The sequence below is a fragment of the Staurois parvus genome, unplaced genomic scaffold (assembly GCF_062004578.1).
Source record: "Staurois parvus isolate SC_StPar_1 unplaced genomic scaffold, SC_StPar_1.0 ptg000965l, whole genome shotgun sequence".
Classification (NCBI taxonomy): Eukaryota; Metazoa; Chordata; class Amphibia; order Anura; family Ranidae; genus Staurois; species Staurois parvus.
Genome location: NW_028318761.1, coordinates 433,674 through 453,686, shown reverse-complemented (window position 1 = coordinate 453,686; position 20,013 = coordinate 433,674). Strand labels below are relative to the sequence as shown.

The 20,013-nt window shown below is 45.3% G+C and overlaps 1 protein-coding gene across 1 annotated transcript; it reads right to left on the bottom strand.

Annotated features, from left to right (window-relative positions):
* Positions 1–5,273: 5,273 nt before the first annotated feature.
* LOC149441612 (uncharacterized) lies at positions 5,274–11,429 on the bottom strand. The gene is made up of 2 exons (XM_089657112.1): positions 10,847–11,429; positions 5,274–7,091 (listed from the first exon to the last, which is right to left on the bottom strand). Exons 1-2 carry the CDS (start codon positions 11,427–11,429, stop codon positions 6,121–6,123), a joined length of 1,554 nt encoding a protein of 517 aa, XP_089513238.1. The 3' UTR covers positions 5,274–6,120.
* Positions 11,430–20,013: the final 8,584 nt, after the last annotated feature.

Genomic DNA, 20,013 nt, shown 5'->3' with positions numbered 1-20,013 from the left:
CTGCTGGGGCCTGGAGGGTTCTGATTGGACCACCAGTACATGTGTCATATTAATCTGGGGGTGTGCACTGCTGGGGCCTGGAGGGTTCTGATTGGACCCCCAGTACATGTGTTGTATTAATCTGGGGATGTTTGTTATATCATTGGAATGATTCTGGAAAGATGACCTCCAGATGTACACATGGGGGGTGTCCCGGGGGGGTTACAATGTAGAGGGCAGAGAGAGAATACTGTATAGTGTGTAATAATATACAGTCAGGTCCATAAATATTGGGACATGGACACAATTCTAACATTTTTGGCTCTATACACAACCACAATGGATTTGGAATGAAATGAACAAGATGTGCTTTAACTGCAGACTGTCAGCATTAATTTGAGGGTATTTACATCCAAATCAGGTGAACGGTGTAGGAATTTATGGACCTGACTGTATTTGGAAAGCTGCCCCTATATACGATGGTGTAAAATCTAGTTGCAGAGCGCCCCCTACATACAATGGTGTCATAGGGAGTCCTCTTCCTGATCCTGTTCTGGTGACACCCCAAATCTCAGGATTTTATATCACTTTCGGTAATAATTGTAAACAGGACAAATAGAGAGGCTGAATCTCCCTAAAGGAGGCCGAGGCAGCAATAGAAACCAACAGGAGGTCTAATCCCTCTCCACTCTCCAGAAAATCAATGCCTTTAGTTCTTCTGTAAAACAACCCAGTGAAGGGATGGGGGGAGGAAATATGTTTGTCTTTTCCAGAAGGTTGGATGCAGAATACTTTCATGTCCAGCATACTAAATGGGTCCAATACTGGGATCATCTGAGAAAATGTGTTCTGTATTCCTGGGAGGGAGGCACCTATGGGTTGGTGTTTGTAGAAAATGAACACAGTGAGGACAATGGCAAGTGCTGAATGGCAGAGATGACTGCATGGAGTCTGTAGTGCCAGAAACCTACTCAAATGTATTCCCCTCCCATCCTCTCCATGGTCCTTCCCCACCCCATCCTTTCTAGGCTCCTTTCCCTCCCCAAACTCTCTACGTTCAATTGCCTACAATTTCTCTAGGTTCCCTTCACTCCCCATACCCTCTAGGCTCCTTCTCCTTTTTATCCTCTCTAGCCTCCTTCCATTCCCCAACCTCTCTAGGCTCCCAACTGCTCTAGGCTTTATGTCCTTGCCATCCTCTCTTAAGCTCCTTCCCCTTCCTATCCTCTCTAGGTTCCTTTCCCTCCCCATCCACTTTAGGTTCCTTCCACTCCCCATTGTTTCTACGTTCCCCTCCTCTCTAGGCTCTATCCCCTCCTCATACTTTCTAGGTTCATGCCCCTCTCTAGACTCCTTCCACTCCTCATCCTCAATAGGCTCATTCCCTCTCCATGCTGTCTAGGCTTCTTCCCCTCTCCATCCTCTTTAGGCTCCTTCTCCTTCCCATCCTCTGTAGGCTTCTTCCCTTCCTCATACTCTCTAGGCTCCTTCCACTTTCCCATCCTCTCTAGGCTCCTTCCACTCCCCATCCTCGTTAGCCTTCATCCCCTCCCTATCTTCTCTAGGCAACTTCTTCTCCTCATCCTCTCTAGGTTCCTTCCCCTCCCTATCATCTCTTGGTTCCTTCCCCTCCCCATCCTCTCTAGGCTCTTATTACTCCCCATGCTTTCTAGGCTCCCATTCTCTCTAGGCTCCATTCCCTCCCAATACTTTCTAGACTCCTTCCCCTTCCCATCCTTTTCTAGGTTCCTTTCTCTCCCCATCTTATCTAGGCTCCTTCTCATCCCCATCCTCTCTAGGCTTCTTTCACTCCTCATCTTCGTTAGGCTCCTTCTCCTCCCCATCCTCTCTAGGCTTCTTTCTCCTCCCCATCCTTTCTAGGTTTCTTCCCCATCCTCTATACTTTCCTTCCTTTTCTTTTCCACCCTTCTCTCCAATTCTCCTTAGGTTTATACCCCCTCCCATCCTCTCTAGGCTCCTCCTTTCCTATCCTCTTTTGGTTCCTTCCCCTCCCCATCCTTTCTTGGCTCCATCCCCTCCCCATCCTCTCAAGGCTCCCTCCCCTCTCTAGGCTCCTTCTCCTCCTCCTCATCTCTAGGTTTCTTCACCTCCCCATCCTCTCCAGGCTCCTTCTGCTTCCCATCTTCTCTTGGCTCCTTCTTCTTCCCATCCAAGTGCTGTTTTCTAATACATTGTCTTCCCGCTGCATAGTGGAAGTGTAGAGGCATGCCGTGTAGTCATCTGTGGATGATTAGGTCTGAAAACAGGTCTAGTGTGTCTGGTGCGGTGCGGGCTGAAGAAGCTCACGTGACTCAGTGGATGAAACACGTTGACGTCACAACATCATGACACCCGCGTCCCCGGCATCCAGGACTCTCCACAAAGCCTCACCACCTGGCCACACCGCTCTGGACACACTAGACCTCTTTGCAGACCTCCTCATACACAGATGATTACACGGCGTGCCTCTACACTTCCACTATGCAGCGGGAGGACAATGCATTAGCAAACAGCACTTGGATGGGTGAGCGGACTCTGTTTTTTGGACTAAGGCACTAATACACTGCGGGAGTCCCCATTCATGGAAATTGCTTGGCTGAGCTCCACCTGTCTGATGTCCTTGTTCCTATCGCTGGCACACAGGGCTCTATCAGTCTCATATTTCTGCTCACCCACTGCCTACTGCACTATCTATCCTGTCATTATAACTAGAGATGAGCGAATTATTCAAAAATTCGATTCGGCTGATTCGCCGAATTTGCGGGAGAAATTTGTTTCGATGCGAATTTATTCGCTGCGAATTTAACTTATTAAAAGGGTTTCTAGGCTTCAGAGAGCCTTTATATTAGTGCAGAACACTGTACCTTTAATTTAAATGCCCTTGGAGTCTGCTGGGGAAGAGAAATAATACTGTCAGTCAGTATGACATGCAGATGAGTGCCGTCGATCTTAGAATCACCGCACACTTCACTCATTTGGGCAGTCACGGGAGAAGGAGAAGGAGAAGAATGAAAAGAAGAAGTATTCCAGTACAGCAAAAAGTGTATCTGCAGAGAGCTCCGCTATTTCTGACAGTTCCTTCACATGTACAGCGGTTGAAACATTGTATCTATTTGTTTCAGAATAAAAACATCTGTATCCTAAATGGAAACAAATAGATACAATGTTTCAACCGCTGTACATGTGAAGGAACTGTCAAAGAACTGTCAGAAATAGCGGAGCTCTCTGCAGGGACACTTTTTGCCGGCTGATCGGGGAAAATTCGATTCGCGCACCCGAAGTATGCTAATATTCGGATTCGCCGCGAATCAAATTTTTCCTGAAATTCGAAACGAATTCCACTTCGCCTGGTTCGATTCGCTCATCTCTAATTATAACCCGCCATCCATATACTGGCAAAACTGCTATTACCACAATTATCCGTGGATGACTACGTGGATTACCCCCTATGGGATCTATATGGGTCTGCCATGTATGTATATGACCTCACTGAGGATTGAGGGACTCTCCTGTGCTGAAAGTGAATGGTGACCGCTGCCTCCTTTGACTCTACAAGTGCCCCGTTCCGTCATCTCTTTACATCCATCTACTGGCTGTCTTTGTGCCAAGTGTGAGATAGCAGCGTGTGGCTTTATCTGATATCTCAGTGACTATCATCTACATATGAGGATACCTGAGGATTGCCCTCCATGACACCACCAGGGTCTATAATACATGTATGTGACCCCCATGAGGACTGATCGGGTCTGCCTCTACTATCAAGGAGCTTGATTCTGCCCGTCCCTTCATCACCTTCCATTGACTACAATGTCCACATTATCTATCCATTCTATTCTATTTCATGTTGTGTCAGTAATAAAAGTCACGGAGGGTTGGGAACCCTGCAAGGGGGGCAGAGATATGTGACTGCCTAGTCCAGCCTTTCTCAGCCAGGGTTCCTCCAAAGGGTTCTAGGGCTTCCTTGTCACTTCATTGGGCTGTATATGGAAGTGTCACCGACCAGCCGTTTCTGGATACACAGCTTTGTCATCATTGCACACACAGGATTTTGTTTTTCATTCAATACATTTTTTATTATAATTTCACTTTCAAAGGGATTGCAAAAATAAATCAGGAAATAGTAAATGCAGAAATCCGATTGGTCAGGAAGATCCCTTGTCTGGAATGTGGGGGCGGAGTCATTATTATTGGTGTACAATACAATACACAACGTGTTCCATTATTATAACTAGAGATGAGCGAATCGAACCAGGCGAACTGGAATTCGAGTCGAATTTCAGGAAATATTAGATTCGCGTCGAATCCGAAATTTTGCCTACTTCGAATATTTCCCGATCAGCCGGCAAAAGTGTCCCTGCAGTGAGCTCCGCTATTTCTGACAGATCTCTGACAGAAGGAACACATGTAAAGCGGTTGAAACATTGTATCTATTAGTTTACATTTAGGATACAGATGTTTCAACCGCTGAACATGTGAAGAAGCTGTCAGAGAACTGTCAGAAATAGAGGAGCTCTGCACATACACTTTTTGCCGGTTTGGAATTCTTATTTTCATCCTACTTCTTCTTCTTCTTCTACTTCTTCATCCTCATCCTCAGAAGAAGAAGAGGATGAGGATGAAGAAGAAGAAGAAGTAGGATGAAAATAAGAATAATTCCAAGCCGGCAAAAAGTGTATGTGCAGAGCTCCTCTAAGTGTATGTGCAGAGCTCCTCTAAGTGTATCTGCAGAATAGAGGAACTCTGCACATACACTTTTTGCCGGAAACCGCTGTATGGAGGGAATGTCCCAGAACTGTCAGAAATAGACAGAAACTGTCACAGAACTGTCCTTCTTCTCATCCTTCTCCTTCTTCTCATCCTTCTCCTTCTTCTCATCCTTCTCCTTCTCCTTCTTCTCATCCTTCTCCTTCTTCTCATCCTTCTCCTTCTTCTCATCCTTCTCCTTCTTCTCATCCTTCTCCTTCTCCATCTTCTCATCCTTCTCCTTCTTCTCATCCTTCTCCTTCTGCTTCTCCTTCTTCTCATCCTTCTCCTTCTTCTCATCCTTCTCCTTCTTCTCATCCTTCTCCTTCTCCTTCTTCTCATCCTTCTCCTTCTTCTCATCCTTCTCCTTCTCCTCATCCTTCTTCTCATCCTTCTCCTTCTCCTCATCCTTCTCCTTCTTCTCATCCTTCTCCTTCTCCTCATCCTTCTCCTTCTCCATCTTCTCATCCTTCTCCTTCTTCTCATCCTTCTCCTCATCCTTCTCCTTCTCCTCATCCTTCTCATCCTTCTCCTTCTTCTCATCCTTCTCCTTCTTCTCATCCTTCTCCTTCTTCTCATCCTTCTCCTTCTCCTTCTTCTCATCCTTCTCCTTCTCCTTCCTCATCTTCAAGGGCATTTAAATTAAAGGTACAGTGTTCTGCACTAATTTAAAGGCTCTCTGAAGCCTAGAAACCCTTTTAATAAGTTAACTTCGTAGCGAATTAATTCGCATCAAATCGAATTTCATACTGGAATTCGCCGAATCAGCCGAATCGAATTTTTGAGAAATTCGCTCATCTCTAATTATAACAAAGTATTGTAGAAAAGATCCCAACATAGAAAATGGGGGAAAGGAGGAAATAAAGGCGGATATGTAGGGGAATCTGTGTATGGGGAACACATTGGAAGATTTGATTGATGTGATTTTCTGGCGTTCCTCTTTATAAAGTCACATGACTATTCTGTCTGTATGACAGATTTTATCTCCTGTCCATTCCTTCTCTGTGAATGGGGCTAAAACACCGATGTCATTAGGAGATTTGCTGAGCCGGGGGAATGTTTTCCATCATTACAGAGCATTTCACACTCCATTTATATTCTTCTCCTGATATCAATGGCCAACCCGGTCCCACACTTCATCCATGTCTTTGGGGGCCTCTGATCTCCTTATGAACTGTTTCTTCCATGATGAAGATCAGCCATGGAGTATATCTGAGGTGTATATCAGGGTGTGCTTCTTCCCCACGAGAGCTGGGATGTCCAGCAACATTCATCTAGAAGACATTTCCCGCACTCAAGGCACTAATACACCTCCAGGGTTGTGTGGGACCCCTGATGTACAGGAAGACAGGACTTCAGAGAGGAACATTTCCCTCACTCAGGACAGGAAAGTGGCTTTTACCCCGTGTGACATTTCTGATGGATGGAAAGATTGGACTTCTGTGAAAAACATTTCCCGCACTCAGGACAAGGATATGGCTTTTCCCCTGTGTGAGATCTCTGATGTATGTAAAGATTAGACATATGTGAAAAACATTTCCCGCACTCAAGACAGGAATACGGCTTCTCTCCCGTGTGAGATCTCTGATGTTTGTAAAGGTTGTACTTCACTGAAAAACATTTCCCGCACTCAGGACAGCAATATGGCTTCTTACCCGTGTGAGATCTCTGATGTATGCAAAGACTGGACTTCCATGAAAAACGTTTCCCACACTCATGACAAGAATATGGCTTCTCCCCCGTATGAGATCTCTGATGTGAAACAAGCTCTGATTTTTGAAAAAAACTTTTCCCACAATCAGAACAGGAAAATGGCTTCTCCCCTGTGTGCAGTCTTTGATGTGTGCTAAGGTGAACCTTCTGTGAAAATGTTTTCCCGCACTCAGGACAGGAATATGGTTTCTCAGCTGTGTGAAGCCTCTGATGTTTTTTAAAATTATACTTTTTTGAAAAACATTTCCCGCACTCAATACAGGAATACGGCTTCTCCCCCGTGTGAGATCTCTGATGTGTGTAAAGATTGGACTTCACTGAAAAACATTTCTCGCACTCAGGACAGGAATACGGCTTCTTTCCCGTGTGAGATCTTTGATGCCTATTAAGATAGGATTTATAACGGAAACATTTCCCGCACTCAGTACAGGAAAAGCTCTTCTCTGTTGGAAGGCCGGCCCAGTCCCGCACAGTCTGAGGTTCCTCAGGATACGAGGAATCCGATGGTCCATCTACACTGGGTGGTGCCGGATGGACATTGGAGGGAGCCGGGTTTTCTCCTGGACTATACTGTGTGATGTCCTCATCTTCTACTTTCCAGTCTGGAGACAAAGTGAGACAATCCTCGGAGGTTTTCCTCATCTCCCGGCCATGGACTAAAATACAAAGACAAAGAGGATTACTAGACAGGAGCTGATTGGTTCCCCCAAACCAGGACTCCGCCCACATCAGGCAGCTTGGTCTCTGAGGAGCTTACAGTTCCACCCTCAAGGGAACTAGGAAATGGCTCCTCTGATCTCCTACCAGGTCATTTCTTTATTCATGGACCTTAGTCAGAGAGTGAGGAAACAACCAGAACTGTCTTTTATAGGAGGGACAGTGATGAGGGGATTATAGGACGAGGGTCCCCACCCCCTCTATCACTCATCGCCATCTTCCCAACACAAGAAGTATTGCACTTCCTTATTTACTCCATGATTTAGTCATGAAGAACAGCGGGGCTGAGCCCCACCAGAGGTCAGAGATGGGGGGAGAACAACCAAGATGAAGACTGGACTGATCCTGAAGACCACCATCATTGGGGTATTGACTCCGCCCTCATTATCACTTTCTGTTTAAGGGTCCAAAGTTGGAGGATGTTATCACATTATTATCACCATGTAAAAGTCTGTGCTCCAATCACATCATCCGATATAAAATGTCCAGCTGGGAGGAAATGGGTGTAACAAAAGAGAACCCATATTATGTGTATATATATAGCAGTGGGGGGGAGGGGGAGAGCAGAAGTCAGGACTATGGAATGTACAACATAGAGTATATAGTGCAGGGGTCAGGAGTATGTAATGTACAACATAGAGTATATAGTGCAGGGGTCAGGAGTATGGAATGTACAATATAAATTATACAGTGTAAGGGTCAGGACTCATAATATTGGTATTCAGTAATCAGTGGAAGCTTAAATGTTTACTGTAGACAAGTTGCAGAGATCCCACACCGCTGCCTCCCATCTCCTGAGACTGCACTCAGTGACTTGGGTCTGAGACACTACAGACATATCCCTCCACCCGGCACTGCCAGCAGATAACAGAGAAGGAACCCTGGGAGAAATGTTCTGTCAGAGATATAACTAGATCTGGGCATGGGGAAGGACACCCAAGACACACACCCCAGGTGCCTAGGTCTAGTATCGCTTGTGCTGAAAAACATTTTGCTGCCAGCTGAACCCCAGAACCTCCATAAATCCAGTCTAGAGACATAAATTGTGTCTGCAGCACAGAGAAGGAAGATTATCCGAGAGAAATCCAGGAATACAGGACGGGGAACACAGCTCAGGAAAGTGACCAGGGGATTACAGGCTGATATCACCCAGTCCCCGCCCTACTCTGGACCAATCAGTGAGCAGTATGGGTGGAGGAATGGATTTAGTGTTCATGACCCACCTGTGCTGATCTCTGTAGGAGTGTCCTCCTCTATAAATGTCCCCGTTATTCCATCCTCCTCCATAGACTGCTGATCATCCCTCACATACGCCTCTTCTTCTTCTGCTTTCACCTCAACTTTTACATCTATCAGATCTTCACCCTAAACCAAGAGAATGAGAGAAAATATCATCTGTAAAATGTAAGATTTATGATTGTGACATCACATAAAAAATCCACACTTTGTCTCTACAAGTCCATGTTCTAGATTCTCCATCCCACCAACCTTGTAATAGTGAGGGATGGTGTGACCTTCCTGTGTGGAATCCCGGGAATACAGAGGATGGGGACATCTCTCTGGTGGGTTCCTGGTATTAGATGGCTCCATCATATCCTTGTGTCCTTCTGAAAGCTCCTCCATCACTCCATACTCCTCATCCTCCTCTTTATACTCTTCTTTAACATCAATATTATCATCCCCGAGGATTCCACTCTGAAAGATATAATAAAACATTCATTGTAACAAACATGCTGTGTATAAATCACAACTACCAATAATTGTCATCATCTACCTGATGATGGTGAGGGATGGTGTGACCTTCCTGTGTGGAATCCCGGGAATACAGAGGACGGGGACATCTCTCTGGTGGGTTCCTGGTATTAGGTGGCTCCATCATATCCTTGTGTCCTTCTGAAAACTCCTCCATCACTTCATACTCCTCATCCTCCTCTTTATACTCTTCTTTAACATCAATATTCTCATCCCCGAGGATTCCACTCTGAAAGATATAATAAAACATTCATTGTAACAAACATGCTGTGTATAAATCACAACTACCAATAATTGTCATCATCTACCTGATGATGGTGAGGGATGGTGTGACCTTCCTGTGTGGAATCCCGGGAATACAGAGGATGGGGACATCTCTCTGGAGGGTTCCTGTAGCTGGATGACTCCACCATGGTGTCCTGGTACAGATCTTTGTCTTCTTTTAGAAGCTCTGACTCCTCCATCCCCCCATCCTCATCCTTCTCTTCTTTTATCTCTTCTTTAACCTCAACTTTAGGATCTCTCAGGTTTCCACTCTGAATATATAATAAAAATGCCATCAATGGTAACAATGCAGATAATATACAGATCCTAATGATACTAGAAAGAAAATAATAACCAGATATCTTTCTAATCAAACTAATAAGACATATAATATAGACAAATTCATCGGCTGTAATAGGAAATATGTAGTCTATTAGAATGCCCCAAACAGTATGTGGGTCGTACCACGAGAAGGTTGAGGGACCGTCTCCGGAGCACATTTATAATATTAAAAAAGGATATAAGGAGCATTCCCTCTCCTTACATTATAGGTGATATCAGAAGAGAGACCCCTCCTCACTTATGTTTATAGGGATAGATACTATCATCCCGCACTGGAGAGGGACATATAAGACTCGGGCAGTATCCCAACTGGAGACCAAACAAATTTACGAGTTAGGTACCCTGCACCCGGCAGGACTCAATATTGAGTTAGATGTTAATTGTTTTATCGATAATAGTTAATTTCATTTGAACATTTTTTAATGTGTACTTTTAGCATAAATATTTAAATTTTTATGTATTATTCTTACAATACTGTTATATTCATATCATATGCGATTTCAGTTTTAGTACATTTGTTAACGCTCATCGGATCTTTTGCCAAATCCTTCTGATGTCCATTTTTTGTTCTAAATTTTTTTTTCATATAATATAATTATTTATAATTTTACTATAATGGACACCAGTATATATTTTACTTATTTTATTATTTGAATACAAAAGGTGTTTTAATGGTATCATTATTTGACTTTATTATTTTTTTATTATGATTTTGCTGATATTCTTATACAACTTTTTTTTTCTTTTACTTATTAATTATTAATATCCTTTATCGATATTAATATACAACAGTTGATCAATAATTTTTAATGTAGAGCAATCACTTCCAACACTCATATAAGTGCAATACTTTTGACATCTGAAATGGTTTATCTAATCATATAAAGCATTAACACACCTGCATAACCAATATATTTCAATATATTAGGAGTTTTTGGAGGTTCGTATCATAAACGTGTAAAAGAGCAGTGCGGAGTTTGTCCCTATCTCGGTTTAAAGCCGCGGTTGTGGTAGCGTTTGGATGTTGTTTATTAATATCCTCGTTTCTACGAATAGAAGCAAGGAGTAGGTCAATTTGCTGAGATCGCTGTTTTTTAACGTGAGAAGTTAATTGGATGAGGATACCTCTCATATAAGCCTTATATGTTAACCAAAGTGTGGTAATAGAAATTTCCGGAGTAATGTTAGTTTAAAAAAAAAGGTCATGTGCTTCTAATATGGATTTCTGGTGTATTCAAAATTGTAGAGTTGAGTCTCCAAATAGGTGGGATCGCCGACCGCTGGGTGTCCTCCAAGGATACGGTGATCGGTGCATGATCAGACCAGGTTATAGTACCAATGTGAGAGGACATCACGTGTTGTAGAGTCCATTTGTCCGTGATGAACATATCGATTCTAGAGTATGACAGATGTGGCGGTGAAAAGTAGGTGTAGTCTCTTTCCGCACCATGCTGACATCTCCAGATGTCATATAGGTCATGGTCGTGCAGAAAACGGTTAAAGTTGAGGTTGCTGGGTTTTTTATTAGAAGAGTCTAGGAGTGAGTCACTGAGAACATTAAAGTCTCCACCAATAATAAGTCTGCCTTGCTGATGTTGGGAGATAAGATTCTGGAGTTTCCGATGAAATTTAAGTTGTTTACTGTTAGGGCCATAAACGTTCACTAAGGTGTGCGAAATCTCATTAATTTGGCATATCATAATAATATAACGACCTTGCGGGTCAATTTCAGTAGAGGTAAGTTTGAAAGAGAGGGCATCGTTAACAGCGATAACTCCATTCTTTTTTTTCACGTTCGTTTCCATGAATAGTTGAGAGAAGCGAGGTAGATACAGCTTAGGAATTTTATCCGTGGCAAAGTGCGATTCCTGTATGAAGAGTAAATCTGTTTGAAACTTTCGGACTTCTCTTGCTAGCATTGATCTCTCGCACATTAAAGGATTTGATGATAATCATTTGTAAATGGGGTCTCGGACATATTCGTGGTGTTTTTTATTCTAGTGGTAGTCATGGTCACGGGGAAGAAGTTTTGCGTCAAAAATGAACATTTGTTGGTGCCATTGGAAGGGGTAAGTGAAGAGGGAAAAATAACACTAAAAAAACACTTGCACATAAAGCAAGTAAACGGTGTAGCCAGGATTGCTACATCAAAGGTGGGGGAATCAAACAGGATATGACCCTTGATGGTGTCATATCTAAACACAATTGTGGAATTACAGATCATTGGGTTCAGGCCGAACGCCAGCAATATGAGAGTTCAGAGAACGCCTCCAGGGAAAGAGGAGAGGAAATATAACCACGGCTAGTGCCGCTTAGCCCTTCAGGTTGCTTCCATGTTTTGCACAGAACCAGGGTTGTTCTTCTGTGGGTCCGCAGGTAAAATGCTCCAGGCCTTAAGGAAGTCCAGACCGGCCTCTAGATTTTTAATATTATAGATTCTGCCTTGATGACGCACTATTATTTTAGTGGGGAATCCCCATTGATAGGCCATATTGTGATTTCTAAGCGCTTTCGTGATTGGTATCATTTTTTTCTGTTGGCTAGTGTGGCTTTAGATAAATCCGCATAAAGACGCAAAGTTGCGTGTGAGGACGGTAGTGGAGGTGGATTCCTGGCCGCCATCATAATTCTCTCCTTAATATGGTAGAAGTGTATTCTGACGAGCACGTCTCTAGGAATGGTTGCGGACAAGAATGAAGGCTCAGGCAGTCGATGTGCTCGATCGATTATGGCCTCTACCTCAGAGAGTGTGGGGATAAGCAGCTTAAAGAAGTGATGTAGATATGGTAGTAATGCCTCGTTAGACACCGTTTCGGGAATTCCTCTAAATTTGATGTTATTACGGCATGATCGATCCTCCATATCGGCCAATTTGAGGTTGATTTGTTCGATATCTAACTCGTGATCCGCATGAGCATCAATCAAATCATTGTGCGCTTCCACTATGTCCGTTATGTTGGTTTCAACATGGCGGATCCTGCGTTCCTGTCTTTGCACCAGAGTAGAAATTTGGGTCAGTGGTGCGGAAATATCATTATGCAAAGTTTGGCGCAATAGTGTCAGCATATTCTTCATACAGATTTCGGTTAGCGGTTGGTCAGATGCTGGGAATGCGTCTAAGTCAGGCAGATTGGGAAGTGGTGGTTGAGGCGTAAAGTTTAGGGCCTGGCATGCGTCCTCAGGGTCTCTATCAAGCCGCAGCTTTGATTTTACAGGGCTGCAGGACGTGGGAGACAATGGGGGAGACAACTCACCCGGGTCCCCTGGATAGAGCTGGTGCTGCAGCCTGGGATCCACAGGCTGGGAGCTGTAGTCCCCCTCCTGGCTTCTGCCGACTCCCTGCATCTCCGCATGGTGGCCGCCATCTTGGATTCCCGGCTGAACGGCCGGGAAGAAATTTGTTAACTTCCCTGGTTGCCCCGGGCTTTTTTTCCTGCGGGGCATGTCTAGTGGGCTGCGGGCACCCTCCGTGATCAGCTGTGTGGGGTTTGTTTTCCCTGGGGCCGTAGTGTGCCGCTTCAGTGCTGGCGGGAGGACGGAGCAGCGGCTATAGTGCGTCCATCCCCGAGCCGGCCGCGTATGCGCCCCCATGTTAGGAGTTTTTAATATATTATACTCTTTTGACATTTAGAATTGAAGGTAATATACCGCATAAGCGAACGAATGTACTTACTCTTTCTATCTATATAAAAAACCTCTAGTAAAATGGCGCATCAGCGCACGAGAGTAAGCAATCTCTTTAGGCTTCAGCAAAATGGTGCCGGCTTGATACGCATGCGCCATTCTGCCTATTTAAAGCCTTATGTCACGTCATGGCGCCAATGGTATCTTCGTCTGATGACGTGCGTGCACATGTAACGTGTAAGGAGGAGCCAAGTCACGCCGTGATGTCACGCCATTGAAGCATCATGGAGCTCCGGTGGCCATCTTTATTCGGGGACGACACCCAGTACCAGTTCATTACCTCCAGAGAGGGAGCCTCCAGTTAACCCTTGTGAGCTGCACCCACCTATCCCTTAAGGGGAACTCTGGACACCCCTGGATCATCAACATTTAAAGTCCCAGGACTCATCCACCTTGAGAGGAAGCCTTTTTCCACAACTGGCTCAGATGACTACCTTGATGACACCAGGATATAAGATATAACACGCACTAATATTGCGCATCTGGTGAGTGTGCATTTCTTCTGTTTCCACGAGCACAAGCACCAATTGAAGCTTTTGGGACTATATGGGCACTATCTAGTCACTGACACAAATTATTTGCCCCATATATTTTCAGTCACTGATACAAACTATATGTCATATTTATTTATTTAGTGTGAGTACTGCACTTATATACTTTATGTACATCTAAAGGTTTTATCTAGTTACCTTTGTGCTAAGCTGCTAACTAGTCTCCATTTGAATTTTTTAAGTGAGTTCACATATATTGTTTATTTACAAAAAATGTTATTATTTATTGTTTATTTTTACCTCCCTTTTATCTGAATCATTATTTTAGCGCTGCACTATTTTATTTATTCTATTGTAAGGTTTTTGTTGGTTACCTTCAGTGCTTAGCTGCTGACTGGATAGCACTCGCTTTGTACATTTTTTTTATAATGTACAGATCCTAATGATACTATCAGTGATTGTTCCTCATCTACCTGATGATGGTGAGGGATGGTGTGACCTTCCTGTGTGGAATCCCGGGAATACAGAGGACGGGGACATCTCTCTGGTGGGTTCCTGGTATTAGGTGGCTCCATCATATCCTTGTGTCCTTCTGAAAACTCCTCCATCACTCCATACTCCTCATCCTCCTCTTTATACTCTTCTTTAACATCAATATTATCATCCCCGAGGATTCCACTCTGAAAGATATAATAAAACATTCATTGTAACAAACATGCTGTGTATAAATCACAACTACCAATAATTGTCATCATCTACCTGATGATGGTGAGGGATGGTGTGACCTTCCTGTGTGGAATCCCGGGAATACAGAGGACGGGGACATCTCTCTGGTGGGTTCCCATGACTGGATCCATCTGTAGGAAACACACACACTGACTGAATCCATTGTTTCTATGTGTTTATCAGATGATGGGGGATCTAGGTGGATCCTCCGTACTGCTCTCTCCTTTACAATAAAGTCTCCTCTTACCCGGTGATGTGAGGGGCGGCTGATTGTCCATCATGACGTCCTTGTAGAGATCCTTGTGTCCTTCTAAATACTCCCACTCCTCCATGGAGAAATAGACAGTGACACCCTGACACCTTATAGGAACCTGACACACACAATGATACAGTCACCATCCAGACACATCCCTTGTCTGTTACTGGAGAATGTCCCAGAATTCCCGGCACCGCTCACCTCTCCTGTCAGCAGCTCAGTGATCTCTCTGGTGACTTCTAGAATCTTCTTCTTCTTTCTCTCTTCTATCAGGGAGGGAGGTGGAGGCAATGTGATGTCATATGATCTCCAGACTTCACAGGAGGAAAACTCTACATCTGAACACAAATAGTCACATCAAATGATATTCCCAGAATCCTCCTCACCTCTCCATTCAGGTCTCCATTTTATTAAAGCCCCACTTCAGGCTGAGGTATATTTTCCCCCCACAGGACCCCCACACTACGCAGGGTATAGGCTTGTTGCAGCATTCTGATGTCATTACATACAACGCAGGACCAACAGTCCCACTTTGTTAGTGAGAATAGCCATCCTAAGAACAGCAGAATAAAAAATCCAGATAGAGGGACATCGAGAGGAGGAGCTGTGAGGTCAGTGTGATGTCATAGGATTCTCTGACTCTGGATGGAGGGACATTTGGAGGAGGAGCTGTGAGGTCAGTGTGATGTCATAGGATTCTCTGACTCTGGATGGAGGGACATTTGGAGGAGGAGCTGTGAGGTCAGTGTGATGTCATAGGATTCTCTGACTCTGGATGGAGGGACATTTGGAGGAGGAGCTGTGAGGTCAGTGTGATGTCATAGGATTCTCTGACTCTGGATGGAGGGACATTGGGGGGAGGAGCTGTAAGGTCAATGTGATGTCATAGGATTCTCTGACTCTGGATGGAGGGACATTTGGAGGAGGAGCTGTGAGATCAGTGTGATGTCATAGGATTCTCTGACTCTGGATGGAGGGACATTGGGAGGAGGAGCTGTGAGGTCAGTGTGATGTCATAGGACATATAGATTCTGGATGAGGGACATTTGGATGGGGAGATTTGAGGGGTCCTCTATATGAGGCTCCTGTATAAACCAAATCCTAGTTCCTGGGTGCGTCCTACCTCTCCTAAACTGAAGAGTGACCTTTGACCTTTACCATCCAGAAATCTGTCCGGAATCTGTGGAAGTAAGCTGTCATGTGATCAGGTGACGTGCGGAGGAACGGAGTGTAAATAGCAGACAATTGTCTCCAGAGCCCCTAATGGTGGGGATGGATTTGGCGGCGTGCTGGTGCCAAGTTTCCTCCCCCCAGAGTCACTGCAGGTGTGGAGAAAAGCTGTGTAAGAGGATATGGAGGAGAGATGAGGAGGAGATCCAGGAATCAGGAGAAAGGTCAGGGCAAGCAACAGACGAGCGCATCCAAGAGACCAAGCCGGGGTCACTACACAGAAAATCAATCCAAGGAAACAACAGGCAGGACGAGGAATAGCAAGAAGGAGCTGAGAGACAAATGAGAATATTGCTCAGCCAATGGGAGATGATCTCAGCATGACTTCCATCATGAAGGAGATGAGGGGGAGGGGAGGAAGTCACTGAAGGTGACCATAGATCCATGGAAATTCAGCTGGTTCAGCAGGGATCGCTCACATTTCCATCCATGTGTGGTCACTGCCGGATAAAAGCCACTCCCCCAGCGGCTGCAGCCAATAGCTTCAGTGCTGATCCGTGTATTCTGAAAGCGGAGGAGTCCCCCCATTGTCAGAATACAAGAGTGCAGCGGGGAGGATTCCCCCATCCACCTCCAATGTGTGGATGGGGGAATCACTTCAATTTTTATGGTCATCCCGCTGGCTGAACGATAAAACTGAACCATGTAGGCCAGCTTTGGGAGCAAATATATTATCATCAACTCCTCCCCCTGAAGGGGTTCATCTACGTATTACCTCCTCTGCAGCCAGATCCAGGAATGACTTCTCTTTACTTCCTCATTCATGGAACTTCCTGTCTGTTCCTGACATCACTTCCTGTCTGTTCCTGACATCCCTTCCTGTCTTTCTTCCATAGAGACTTCCTGTCTGGGTAGAAGTGAGATCCCCACCTTGTGGAGCTCAGAGGAACTGCAGCCCCGAGAAGCGTCTGGTAGTGTGACCCCGGCCTTGTGCTGGGTGTGTATGGACTGTAGATCCTTATAGAGGGGTCACCTCCACTCCCACCAAGGGGGACAGAAATATATAACTCCTCGAGGGAGGGGTTTTGGCCCCTTTGATTTTGCAGTAACATTGATTGCAGATTTAGTCCTGTAGAACATCTGGTATATGGATACAAAGCCCCCCAGCTGGGAGTAAAGGGTGGAAATGGCTGGTGACCCCCAGATTTGGGCAATGATGTCATCACTATAAATGGATAAAACCCGCGCTATGTGTAACAACTCCAAACCTACAAAAACCTTCTAGCGGACTGCTGCTGTAACAAAGGGAAGGATTCCCTGTCATCTAGAAGAGCATTATGTGTCACAGCGCTGTCCTATTGTGTGTGCACAGAAATCATCACAAATACACTACAAATATGTGGAGACATTCAGAGATAAAGAGCTCGGGGCTCCAAATCCTATTCTCTGCACATCCACTGCTTCCACTTTACACCCACTTCATTGGTCTTATGGGGTTTATCAATAAATGAAGGAAACTGAACCGTGTGCAAATCCATCCACAACATAAAGTGCTTTGTGCTCAAGATGCTGCTCCCTGCAGATCCACTGCTTCCACTTTACACCCACTTCATTCATCTCATCAGATTTGCTGCTATAGGAAATCATCTCAAATCCTGTGCAAATCCATGGAGACAGACAATATTGTGTGCTCAGTATAGTGTTCTCTGCAAGTCCACCGCTTCCACTTTGCATCTACTTCAATCCACTTATTTTACTACAAAAATCCACCAATCAGTGAAAAGTTGATAAGGTGTGAAAGTGCTCCGCCCTCCAAACTGTGTCAGCTGTAGTGTAGCCACGCCTTCTTCCACCTCTTGTACACGGCATGGTGAGGGCGCCCCCTAGTAGTGCTTCCCCCTCACCACACCAATAGGACTCCCAGCTTTTCAGCTCCCAGAGTCACAAACATCCTTCACACTCTCCTCATCTCCGATGGTAAAGGAACCGGATCCTCCTCGCTCACTCCTGCAAGTCTGCTGCGGGTTCTGTCAGTCTCCCTCCTAGACTCCGCCTCCGACCGCCTTTCCAGCAGGAGCTCCGCCTCTAAATACACACTCAGGGAGGAGAGAAAGGGGAACCCGACATCATGTGACACCTTTTATTACATGGAAATACGAAAATCAATGGGACTAATGCGATCACATTTACTGCAAAATCAGAGGGGCCAAAATGTGTCCCCCGAGCAGTCAGGCTGCAGGAGATCTGCTGAGACATAGAAAGGGAAATGGGTGCTAATAGGCTGCAGGAGATCTGCTGAGACATAGAAAGGGAAATGGGAGCTAATAGGCTGCGGGAGATCCGCTGAGACATAGAAAGGGAAATGGGCGCTAATAGGCTGCAGGAGATCTGCTGAGACAATGAAATGTGTATGAAATGGATGGATGTGCAGACACTCCCAGAAGATGATGTCATTATGAGTGGATTGATATATATATTTTGCATTGTCCCCCCCAGAAGGATCAGGTTTGGCGGGATCGCTCTCATTAGCTATACATTTGTATTTTGTGTTCTGTGTTTGTAAGACTTTTCTATATGTAATAAGAGATGTTTGTTGAACAGTTGGTTACATAAGAGTTACATTTATTTCTTCTTCCTTTATTCAGTAATGTTTCATCTCCCGTAGTATCCCTGTAAGGTACATATTATACAGGAAGGGGGATTATGGGATGGATCTCGGGGCTGCAGTTCCTCTGAACTCCACAAGGTGGGGATCTCACCTATACTCACACAGGAAGTCTCTATGGAATGCAGACAGGAAGTGATGTCAGGGACAGACAGGAAGGGATGTCAGGGACAGACAGGAAGTGATGTCAGGAACAGACAGGAAACAGAGAGGAGACATTGGTGGACATGGCAGCAGAGGAGGTAATAAGATGTTATGTTTTATTTACACCCAGTAACCCCCCGTCATGTCAGTCCTCTTCCTCCATAGTCATGTCAGTCCTCTTGCTCCATAGTCACGTCGGTCCTCTTCCTCCATAGTCACGTCGGTCCTCTTCCTCCATAGTCACGTCGGTCCTCTTCCTCCATAGTCACGTCGGTCCTCTTCCTCCATAGTCACGTCGGTCCTTTTCCTCCATAGTCACGTCGGTCCTCTTCCTCCATAGTCACGTCCGTCCTCTTCCTCTATAGTCATGTCGGTCCTCTTCCTCCATAGTCACGTCCGTCCTCTTCCTCCATAGTCACGTCGGTCCTCTTCCTCCATAGTCACATCCGTCCTCTTCCTCCACGTTTACGTCTGTCCTCTTCCTCCATAGTCACGTCCGTCCTCTTCCTCCATAGTCACGTCCGTCCTCTTCCTCCATAGTCACGTCCGTCCTCTTCCTCCATAGTCACGTCTGTCCTGTTACTCCATAGTCACGTCCGTCGTCTTCCTCCATAGTCACGTCCGTCGTCTTCCTCCATAGTCACGTCCGTCCTCTTCCTCCATAGTCACGTCCATCCTCTTCCTCCATAGTCACATCGGTCCTCTTCCTCCATAGTCACGTCGGTCCTCTTCCTCCATAGTCACGTCGGTCCTCTTCCTCCATAGTCACGTCGGTCCTCTTCCTCCATAGTCACGTCGGTCCTCTTCCTCCATAGTCACGTCGGTCCTTTTCCTCCATAGTCACGTCCGTCCTCTTCCTCCACAGTCACGTCCGTCCTCTTCCTCCACAGTCACGTCCGTCCTCTACCTCCATAGTCACATCTGTCCTCTTCCTCCATAGTCACATCCGTCCTCTTCCTCCATAGTCACGTCCGTCCTCTTCCTCCATAGTCACGTCTGTCCTCTTCCTCCATAGTCATGTCCGTCCTCTTCCTCCATAGTCACGTACATCCTCTTCCTCCATAGTCATGTCTGTCCTCTTTCTCCATAGTCACTGTGACGTCTTTTATCTCCAGCAGATGATGATACACACATATATAGTGTGGGAACCCAGATGAACCCCTTCAGGGGCAGAACATTCCCCCACTTCCGGGGCCGGAACATTCTCCTCATTGTGGAGATAAATTCTAGTAATATGGTCCTCTAAACAAACAGCACTGACAATAAATAGACAAGACAAGGACCATCCTGACCATACATGGCCTACAAAGGGCAATGATGACACTACACAGGCAGCCAATGGGCAATCATTACACTATGCAGCCAAC

What these genes read in the sequence shown, in the direction of transcription:
- LOC149441612 (XM_089657112.1), bottom strand. Translation starts at nt 11,429, where the DNA reads ATGCTAGCAAGAGAAGTCCGAAAGTTTCAAACAGATTTACTCTTCATA. An exon ending in CGTGATGTCCTCTCACATTG is followed by an intron (nt 7,092 to 10,846) that starts GTACTATAACCT and finishes TTTGTATTTTAG; the next exon opens with TCCATGGCCGGGAGATGAGG.